This window comes from Nelumbo nucifera, chromosome 4 (assembly GCF_055504915.1).
Source record: "Nelumbo nucifera cultivar China Antique chromosome 4, China Antique-T2T, whole genome shotgun sequence".
In the NCBI taxonomy this organism is placed as follows: Eukaryota; Viridiplantae; Streptophyta; class Magnoliopsida; order Proteales; family Nelumbonaceae; genus Nelumbo; species Nelumbo nucifera.
Genome location: NC_142652.1, coordinates 92,714,098 through 92,724,873, shown reverse-complemented (window position 1 = coordinate 92,724,873; position 10,776 = coordinate 92,714,098). Strand labels below are relative to the sequence as shown.

The following is a 10,776-nucleotide window of genomic DNA, read 5'->3' as shown; positions in this document are numbered from 1 at the left end:
ATGATATACTGGATTGCTGGAAATGTGTAGAGCTGTTTGACTGTCGCAACATATGTGCATGGGTTGAGAGATGGACATGCCAAGATCAAGAAGGATTGGTTTGAGCCAAAGTAGTTCAGATGTAGCAGCTGCAATAGCACAATACTCAGCTTCTGTGGAGGAGCGAGAGACCGTAGCTTGAGTCTTTGTCTTCCAAGAGAGCAATGGGTCACCGAGCATGGTGATGTAACCAGTAGTGAGCGACGAGTGAGAGGGCAAGTAGCACAATTAGAGTCACAATGTGCCTTGAGATCGAGTTGACTTGATAACGACAAGAAAATTCCTTGATCTAGTGAAGATTGTAGATAACGCATGATGTGCATGGAAGCATTCATGTGTTTTTCATGTGGTTCATATAAAAACTAAGTGTATGTACTGAAAAACTAAGTTCTAGTTTTGTAACTGTGAGATAAACCAAACGACCCACTAACCGTTTATGCCAGGATGGATTTAATAGCAGTGGACTTTCTTTGTTATGAAACTAGCGTTGTTTGTTCCATAGGAATGGGGCTAGGCCTAGAATGAATCATGCTAGTATCTTGCAAAAGATCAAGAACATATTTATGTTGGTTCAGGAAGATGCCGAATGCTGAACAGTTCACTTCAATCCCTAGAAAAATATGTGAGGGGGCCAAGATCTCTTATACGAAAACAAGTGTGAAGGTAGGTGAGTAGTTCCTCAATGTGGTTGGAGTTGTCACTAGTGACTATCATATCATTGACATGCACCAACGCTGTTGTGAAAGATTTGTCATGATGGGAAGTGGACAAAGAATATTCGACTATGAATTGTTGGAAACCGTACTCCTTGAGTGCAATTGTGAATTTTTCAAACCACATAGGGAGACTTGTTTAAGGCCATATAAGGACTTGTGTAATCGACACACTTTATTGGAAGAGCCTTTTTCAAGTCTTTGTGGTATGCACATGTAAACCTCTTCGTGAAGGTCTCCGTTCAAGAAAGCATTGCTAATGTCCAACTGTCAGAGCGGCTAGCCTTTGATTGATGTAACTCCTAATAGACATTGTATAGTCACTATTTTGGCCATAAGAGCATATGTATCAGTGTAATCAAGGCCTTGATTTGATTGTAGCCTTTAGCTACTAAGTTAGCTTTATATCGCTTAATGGATCCATAAGCCTGATATTTGACTTTGTAAATCCACTTAGAGTCAATGGCCAATTTGCCTGGTGGAAGATCTACAATGGACCATGTGTTATTCTGTTCCAATGCCTCAATTTCTTCTGTCATAGCTTGTAGCTAGTGAGGATCACATGATGCTTCCACAAAATTCTTTGGTTCAAAGGGTGCGCTATTGCCACGGTTTGTTGTTTGAACTCTAGATGGCATGAGTGAATAGGGAAGATCACAAATATAGGTATCGAGATGAACAAAAGGTTTGAGGATGCGGGTAGGTCTTGTAGTATGATGGTGAGTTGAGGTGTTGTGGTTTGGGGGCCAAGATTCACAAGTGGTGGGTTCATGGTCATCATCTAGCTGAGGTAACGGTATTATGGGTTCTAACTGGGGTTGATGGGATTGAAATTGGAAAGGAAAATGGGACTCATAAAATATAACGTCCTAGGAGGTGAAAATTGATTTGGACTCCAAGTCATACACCCTGTAACCTTTTTTGTGCATATGAATAACTCACAAATATGCATTTGCATGCTTGTGACATGAATTTGTCTCGAGAGGGTGAGGTGTCTTGGGCAAAGCATAGACAACCAAATATTTTGAGATGCGAATAGGAGGTAGGTTTCTGTTGCAATAATACCTCAATAGGCACTTTGCTTGCTAAAACTGATGTAGGCATGTAATTGATAAGATAAGTTGCAGTTAACATGTACTCACCCCAAAGTGTAACAGAAAGAGTAGCTTGAAATTGAAGGGCACAAGCAACCTCCAACAAATGTATATATTTACACTCAAAAATTCCATTTTGTTGTTAAGTGTCAACACATGATCTTTCATGAACAATACCATGACTCAAATAGAACTGCTACATTGGCCCAGAGATAAACTCTAAGCTATTGTTAGAACAAATGCATTTAACTGACAAGTTGAACTATGTCTTGATCATTTCACAAAAGGTAGTAAGACAATTATATGACTCTGATTTATGATGCATCAAAAATACCCAAGTACATCTTCTTAATCGTCTATGATTGTTAGAAAAAAATGAGCTCCCATATGATAAGGCCTATGATGACCACCCCAAATGTCGCAATGCAAAAGCTCAAAAGAAGCAATAGACCGGGAATGACTAACTGGGAAAGGCAAGCGGGTGAGCTTAGCTTTGTGGCAAACTTCACAGCAACGATCATGTTTTGAAGGAGTACTACCGAAGATAGAAGAAATGCGTTGGGCAGAGGTATGTCCTAGACGTTGGTGCCATAGCATGTAATTAGATGAAGGAAGAGGAACAACAGAGGCGTGGATGATGGATGTGGGAGTTGTATTGAGGATGTATACACCATGCTCCATTCTACCCTGCCCAATCTATTTCTTCAAGACAAGGCCCTGTAAGATTTAACATTCAGGAAAGAAGGAAATAGAACATTGCAACAGTGAAGTAAGTTTACTAATTGATAATAGGTCGCACTAGAAATTTGGAACACAAAGAACATGATCTACAATGATATCTAGTGTGATTTTCACAGATCCATGATGCGTAACAAAGATTAAGCATCAATTGGGTAATCAAACAGTCTTATGATCATGTAATTTTGTGAATGAAGTAAACGAGTAAAGAATGGGGGTCATATGATTTGATGCCCCACTATCAAGGATCCAAGATGTATAAGAATTAGAAACAAGAGAAGCAGCAATAGTACCAGCAAGATTGGTTATGTCGACAGTTGGTTCTTTACCATTTAGGAGGAACATTAATTGTTACGTGAGTCTAGGAATTGGAGAGTTCTCAGATGTTTGGAGTCAAAGTAGCATCTTTGTCCCAATTGGTCAAGTATCCAACCAATTTGAAGCATTGGTCCTTGGTGTGGCCGTTCTTGCAGTGGTCACAATGATATCTTGTTTGTGAATTTGGGTCAGAGGTGGCCTTGGTCTTTACGAACACTACAACGACATCAAGATTTTGGAGTTCCTGTGCTAAAACGAGTGACTGATGGGTGATGGCATTCCTCTTGAATGATCAAGGCATATGCTCAATTAATATTAGGTAGAGGCTCAGTGCTCAGTATGTTGGATCTGGTTGTTTTAAAGTTGTCATTCAGTCCCATGAGGAACTGATGTAGCTCCTCACGTTCTCGTTCAGCCATGAATTCCTTGGCCGCACCACAACTGCAAACAAGGACGGAAGATAGAATAGAGAGCTCGTCCCAGAGCCCTTTCAATTTTGTAAAATGGGTTGGAATAGTTAGTGAGCCTTGATTCTGAATGGTGATGCCAAGCTTCATTTGGTGTATTATTGGGATGTTTCCTTGAGAGAAATGATCCTTAATATCCTTCAAGATTTCATATGTAGTATCAGTGCAAGCTGCACTCTCATGGAGATCTTGAGCCAAAGAATTGAACAACCATGAGATCACCATCGAGTTGCACATTACCCATGATTGCAGGTCGCTAGAAGCCAGATCTAGACGAGGAAGTGATCCGTCGACAAAGGCAAATTTATTTTTTGCCTGAAGAGCATTTCGAATAGCACGCCTCCAAGTCGAATAGTGTTCACCAGTTAACAATGCTGAAACAAGAATGGCGCCTGAGTTGTCAGGAGGATGAAGGGAATATAGCGACTTCAAGTCATTTTCTTGCCCTGAGATTGCTAGCATTGACGAGCTTCAAAAGGTCTTGAAAGAAACTTGGATTTTCAAAGCTTGTGGCTCTGATACCATGATAGAGTGGAGTGGGAAAAGAACAAATTGCATTTCATTCATGAAACATGTAATATATGTAGATACATGTTTTGAACCCTAGAATGTTCGCACATAAGTTAGTCTCTAACTGAGACCATGTTTGGGAGTGCTTAAAAATAAGTACTTATTCAAAATAAGTGTTTATTTGGGCCATTAAACACTTATTGGTATTTGGAAAATAAGCCCGAAATAAGTGTTTATTTTAAAAATATGGGATTATTTTTTAAACCAAAATTTCTAGTTTTTTTCAAGTGCTTATACAATAAGCACTTATTCAATTTTTTTCTTCCAAAATTATTCCTAGTTGAATTTTAAAGTATCACTTATAATATTATCCCTAGTTGATTTTATAAAAGTATTTTTATGAAAATACTTTTATAAAAACACTTTTGTGAAAACACATTTACGAAAGTACTTTTACAAAAGCACTTTTGTAAAAGCATTTTTCTTATTTTAAAAAATAAGCATTTGAAAAAGTTAGATGCCAAATCTAAATACTTATTTGAATAAACACTTATTTTTAACTTGAACACTCCCAAATATGGCCTAATTGTACCAGCTGGCTAACTAACTCCAACAGACTGCGGACTGAACGGACCCTCAATACTTTGAAGAACCTTGCATAGACAAATGATGAACATTCCAGCTCAATTAGAGACATCTTAGTTTCTTTTTAATTTTTTTTACAACAATTAAGGTGTTGGTACAACAGGCACTTTTATTAGAAATTTAGGATGAAGTGATGCTTATAGGAAATTTTGGCTATGTAAATCCAACAGCTGGGCTGTTAAAACGGCTCTCTTACAGGAAATGTTTTCTCAAGCAATTTCAGGCAAAATTTTCGAACCACCGTTACTCAAATAATCAGACCATTCAGCCCAAAAACCGTCCCAGGAATCATCTAAACAACTAATTCTGTTTTACCCCAAACATGATCTTTGATAAAAAACTGTTAAAAAAATCAACAATCCATTGACCCAAGCAATCAAACTATCGACCCACGAACTTTCTATTTTTTTTTTTAATTTATTTGTCAAACCCAGAATCCAGTGGCCAAAATCATTCCGTTTCCTCGTTTTTCAAAACGTTGATTTCAAGATGCCACGCATGGAGAGCCCTGTTGACAGCCCAGGCTGTGGGACGAGTACAACTAAAGTTTTCTCGCTGATGTGCACCATTTGGCATTTGCACATACTTCATCTTGTTTGTATTGTTTCCTAAACCATGTTGATAAAGAGAAATAAATCAGTTAGATTAAGATAATCCACGCAGGTTATCAGACAAGATTTAAACAATTAGAACCGTCCGATGAAGGCAATGGGCCTACAAAATCATACATTCCTGCTCGAAATAGACTCCAGAGCGGTCAGATGAACACCAGCTGCAAGAAAGGCTAATAACCAAATGCTTTGCAAGGGTCCGCATCCTGGCTACAGCTATTGATAAGGATAAGGTGATTAAAGAAATGCAAATGACCTCTCGATCACAAATCAGTAATCACTCACTTGGAGGCTTGGAGCTAGACGACGGACGAGAAGGTAATAAGACATTGACTAAATCCATGCACCACCATTCTTCTCTAACTACTAGCCCTTGCAAAATAGACAAAAGAGGTCCAATTAACAAATAGCAAAATCAGTTTCTAGTGCTTCTAGTGCTGATGATGACAGCTACAGGTAGTAGAGAACTAGAGAAGTACTCAAGTAAAGATGATCATTTCTGGTGATATTCCATCCAAATTTGTACAGCGACAGAAAACAGAGCCAGCTCCAACAAATAATAACAGATTTGAACCACCGACTAATACCTGCCCACCAAGATAAACTCGTCATCATCCAGAACCTGCACATCTCTTTCTCCCACAAAATTTTCCCGCCCAAGTTGCTTCACTATTTCCACAAATTCCACCCTCTTAGCCAGAGATAGAGGAACATAAGGCAAACGAAATATTGGCCTTACCACCCCAAGCTGTGCCAGAGCTGTGTTCAGGCCAATGGGGTTTGGCTCACGAAATAGCCACTCAATCAGTGGCATTAGCTTTTTATTCAGACAAGTGTTCTTCCCTCCGAACATGAGCTCGCGCATCAGCCCGGGGACCAAGTTGCTAGTAACAGATATCACTCCTGTGGCCCCATAACCCCACCTTGCATCGTGACACTGATCATCATTCCCACTCCATACCACAACCCCTTCATCTGTGTACTCTTTGATCCTATCGTTGCCCACACATTCCTTAACACCTGCCATGTTAGCACTTTGTGAAACTGTGTGGATGACCGAGGGAGGAATATCTTGGCCTGTCCTAGATGGCACATTGTATACAATAGTAGGGCCCATGGAAAGAACAGCCTCAAAATGAGAAACCAAACCCTCCAAGGACGTCTTGCCATAGTAAGGATTGATGTGAAGGGCTGCATGCATCCCAACTGCAAACCCTTGTTCAGTGGCATGAATTGCTTCTCTTGTTGAGTTGCTTCCAGTGTTACCAATCACCTTGATGGATCCACCAAAACAGTTGACGGTGTGCCCAATGAGCATTATGTGTTCATCCCAACTCATCAGGTGGCCTTCACCTGTCGTCCCACCGACTATCACACCTTCCACACCATTCATGATCTGCATGTTCATCAGCGCATCATAAGCTTCTAGGTCAAATCTGCCATCAGGCAGATATGGGGTTTTAACGGCAGTGATTAATCTAAGTGACTTTATCTCCTCAGCTGATGTCCTGCACTATCAAAATCCATAGTCAGAAACACCAAGTAGCAAGGAGAAGAAAACATTGTGCAGTCACATGCGGCACTGACTGTTCTAAATAGGCATAATTCAGAAATACCCATATCCAGCATATTATCCTATGTTTTTTATTGAATAAGATCATTAAGCTTGATATATTACCATAACCCCAAAAAGTAGTAGTCAAATTATGATTCCCAATTTAAGGGAACCATGTTAAGTTTTCATAATTCATGGTGATAAATTAAAACCATGGGTCATTAACTTTTTTTTTTTTGATGACTATGGGTCATTACCTTGTTAACATCATTCAACTGGCCATTGCTAGAAAGACCCGGTACATTAAAAGAGAACATCGCAACCCCTGTAACCTAGTTAAGCGGTAATGGTTCTTGATGCCAGCAAAAACACAAACCATGCTTTCCGGGCACAACTATCTGGCATGCATTTCATGCCTATAGGATCCACATTCAGACTATGAGGCTCAGTTTGGAAGGAATATAAATATAAATATGTTGAGTGCAAAACCTTATATTTTGTATTATTTTGTATGTATTTTCACTGTATATATTTGCATTTGTACTCTTTCCAAACTGAGCCTATTATGTATTTGCACTGTACATATTTGCATTTGTACTCAGTTTGAACGCATACTAGTAAATCATTAATAATCAGCATTGTCAGCAACTCAAAACAAAAGGTAATCTATGCAAGAGCTGTAGGCACTCCTAGATAAGGTGTTGTTGCAAAGAATTAATTTATAAAGGCATCAAAACAGATTGCAAATATATATATATATATATATTCTTAATTGGTCAAGAGTAAGGAACCTCAATAGATAGCCCCTGCTTATGCCATGTGGAGTAATCTTGTGGCCAATCAGATAGGGGACCCTCTCCATCGGCCACACCTTTGTTCCCCCAAATAACAACAGCCCTATATCTTATTGTAGCCAATTGTACATGGATATTGTTAAGTGCCAGAAAATCAGATGTGTACAAGGTGTTGCACTCAGTGGGCCCCAAAAAAAGAGTCTGATACTGTGCAGAAATACTTTCTTTTATCAGCCTCTGAAGGTAAACTTTAATATCTAAGTTTCACTTTTTCAACAACACACTTTGTATGTGATATAAATCCCATGTTATATGGACACCTCAAAACAGAAGATGAGGTCACATTCAAATACTACAAGAAAAGACGACATAAAAACGTTTGTGTAAGATGTAATGATAGCACCACATTCAATTATTTTTAGTGTTCAATTGGACACAGAAATGTTTCTATAACAAAATCCAGGAGAAAAGAGGTGAGAGATAAAGAAATCTTGTTCTATCAGTTCTTTGCTAATATAGAATAAGGTCAAGGCTACGTTTCATCTTCACATGCTGTATCCTAGCAGAACACCAAAACTACAACGAAAGAACAGTTCCCCAACAAAAGATGTACAATCAGAACAACTACAGTAAACGAAAAGTCCAATTCATAAGTATCTGTAATACCTACCTATTTTTAACCTCTAGACTGCGCATTGGAAGGTGGAAATTAGGGATGATAGCTGCTTCTGGAGATCTCCATCTTCCATTTCTCCTGTTTAGTAGAAAAAGCATATGACATGAGCATAAAATATCATACAATTTGGTAATGGGGTTGTCATGACAAGTAGAATCAGCACAGGTTTAGAACAGCTGCAAATTAAATGAGATTAGGGTACACCTTTACTCCCATTGACACCATTTAAATGAGGGACTGCTTTCAACTACCAAGATTTTCAGCTTCAGTTATCCAATGAAAATTTTCCTTTCACTACAAAACCAAAGACAATGCATGATGTTCCTTATAGCACGGCTTAAGACAATAGCATCAGATAACCTCCATGACAACTCCCCTATTTGTTCCACTGATATGGATGTAATTAACCTGCATTTTATGCCCTCCACCAGACAACTTAGCAGAGCCTCTTAGTAACCAAGTCCCCTGTTTTTGTTGTCAGTAACTATGTCCCCATAGAAAAAAAATAATTTGCTTAATACAATTTCTTTTTCCCAAATCAATGAGAAGGACAAAATATGTAATCTAAAGATAATGGAAGCATATGATCCAAAGGTTTCCTAATAGGAAGCTACAACAGCATGAATGTACAGTAAGTGGTAATGTTTAATAAATTGGGGGTTCCCACTCCCTGCAGCCAGAGCATGTATATTTTTTGCTCATCCTAAAGGGTGAACTGACCAAAAAATGGAAAGAACAAGAGGAAAAAAAATTATTTCTGGATATCAATGGGAGAGCAATCCTAAACAAACATGAACAGAAATGATAATTATGAATGAGTGTAAGCATGAGGATCTCTCATTGCAAAGTCAAAATCATTAAAAATGGGAATACTCCATCTAATATTTTCCAGAAGAGTCTTCTGCAGATTTCTTACATGAACATAGAAAGTCAGACCTAATTACCCACACCAGGCATGAGAAAAGTTCCTTCTTTTCGTATTTGATTTTTATGAGTGAAAGGCTGAATTTAACCAGGATATCATGATTGACATAACGCGCAAAGATGCTCAATATCAAAAATTCCTATATACTTGCGGCCTGTAAAGACTTTTTTGACCCATTCCAATTTACTGGTCACAGAAATCCTCTCAAAAAGTAACTTTACAAATAATCAGCAAGGACTTGAACGGCAAACTTAGCTGTTTGATCCATGAACGGGGCGGCACTTAGAAGTTACACAATTCAACACTTGCATCACCGGTTGAGCGAGTCAAGAAAAGCAACGGCATTGCAAGCCATTTTTCCAGATTAAAAGAAGACAAAAGGAAGAAATGTTGCAGAAAGCAAGACCCTCTTTCATTCAACTCTGAGGAGACGCTAAGATGAAGCTATTTTTCTTTTAACTTCATCTGCAATGGTAAATGAGCTCTGCTATTTTCTCCCTCTGCTTATGTAGTAGCAACAAGAAACATCCAAAAAGAAAGTCTAACAACAAGGTTTTCTTCAAGGCTAACCTAATCTCAGCAAAAACTCCAACAATCCAAACATGCATTCTACAGGTTTTCAGAAGAAAAAAAAATCCAGATGCGAGAATTCAAAATAAAAAAAAAAATGTCATAAAATTAGAAAAGAAATTAAAAAAAAAAAGGCTTTGAACCAACAGCTAGAAACAAATGATCATGTATTCTGAAAATTAAAAGAAAAGGGAAATTTACAACAATGGAGGGGAGTACTAACTAGAGACCTTTTATTGTTATTGGCACCGGTGAGACGCGGAAGCTGAAAGGTGGCATCTCTCAAGGACGCGCCGTAACTCTTTAACGAAGACATTTTGGTGAGATAGATTCAGAGATCTTATTCCCGATAATGCTCCAAAGTCCAAACACTGTATCTACCTATCGGCAAACAAACAGGTAATCAAAAACGTAATAATGATAAAAAAACATAATCAAATAAAAATCTCTATGCAGAAGCAGAAATACTGAAACAGTAGGCTAAGGCTATGAAAATTGAAACTACCTGCTAAGGTTTTGAGAAGGAAATTGACAGAAAGGATGAAAGGTGGAGAAATTTATGAGATAACGATGGTTCGGATGGTAGAGACGGTAGTAGTGGAGGGAATCGTTGGAGTAGACAGACTTTGGCAGCGGACTTGGAGCAAGTCGCCTGAGTCGTACATGGCGGGCTGAAGGAGAGGCGCAGCTTCCATTTGCACTACGGACTAGTGTGGACTACGGCGTGGGGAGTGTGAAGATGATGGGTGGTGTGTGGACGCGTAAAGGGTAGAGCGAGAAAGAGGGTGTAACAGTATCGTTGTTGTTGTTAGGGTTTTTATTTCATGACACCTGGCCACTAGAACGGGTCGTGGACTCACTTATAAATTGACACATTATCTAAATATAAAGGGACTCCCTTTTCCTCTTCCTCGGCAAATCAACCATTAACAAAAACTTTTCATGGAAGCGATCAAGCATTTTAATTTTTGGGTAGATTGCTGAAACCTCCCCATAAGTTTAATTATTGCATTGAGCTCACTGAACTTTCTCGTACAGTTGCAAGTATACTAGAATCTTCTAAAAAATATGAAAATATTCAAAATATTCATGCAGTTCTTATTGAGGCTGATTTTTACTAA

At 38.6% G+C, this 10,776-nt stretch overlaps 1 protein-coding gene across 3 annotated transcripts; it reads right to left on the bottom strand.

Moving 5' to 3' along the window:
* Positions 1 to 5,142: 5,142 nt before the first annotated feature.
* On the bottom strand, positions 5,143 to 10,508 carry LOC104610990 (4-hydroxy-tetrahydrodipicolinate synthase, chloroplastic). 3 transcript variants are annotated; one of them, XR_737539.3, is made up of 5 exons: positions 10,161 to 10,453; positions 9,886 to 10,036; positions 8,155 to 8,238; positions 5,615 to 6,643; positions 5,143 to 5,507 (listed from the first exon to the last, which is right to left on the bottom strand). XR_737539.3 is itself a non-coding variant. In XM_010277881.2 (4 exons), exons 2-4 carry the CDS (start codon positions 9,969 to 9,971, stop codon positions 5,716 to 5,718), a joined length of 1,098 nt encoding a protein of 365 aa, XP_010276183.1. In that variant the 5' UTR covers positions 9,972 to 10,036; positions 10,161 to 10,508; the 3' UTR covers positions 5,143 to 5,715. The 3 variants fall into 3 exon arrangements, 2 of the variants coding, with proteins under 2 accessions (XP_010276183.1, XP_010276205.1); XM_010277881.2 differs by having other exon boundaries at positions 5,143 to 6,643; positions 10,161 to 10,508; XM_010277903.2 differs by lacking the exon at positions 10,161 to 10,453 and adding an exon at positions 8,365 to 8,454 and having other exon boundaries at positions 5,143 to 6,643; positions 9,886 to 10,025.
* Between the last annotated feature and the right edge of the window lie 268 nt (positions 10,509 to 10,776).

What these genes read in the sequence shown, in the direction of transcription:
- LOC104610990 (XM_010277881.2), bottom strand. Translation starts at nt 9,971, where the DNA reads ATGTCTTCGTTAAAGAGTTACGGCGCGTCCTTGAGAGATGCCACCTTT. An exon ending in GGTGCCAATAACAATAAAAG is followed by an intron (nt 8,239 to 9,885) that starts GTCTCTAGTTAG and finishes TCTACTAAACAG; the next exon opens with GAGAAATGGAAGATGGAGAT. An exon ending in AGTCTAGAGGTTAAAAATAG is followed by an intron (nt 6,644 to 8,154) that starts GTAGGTATTACA and finishes TTGATAGTGCAG; the next exon opens with GACATCAGCTGAGGAGATAA.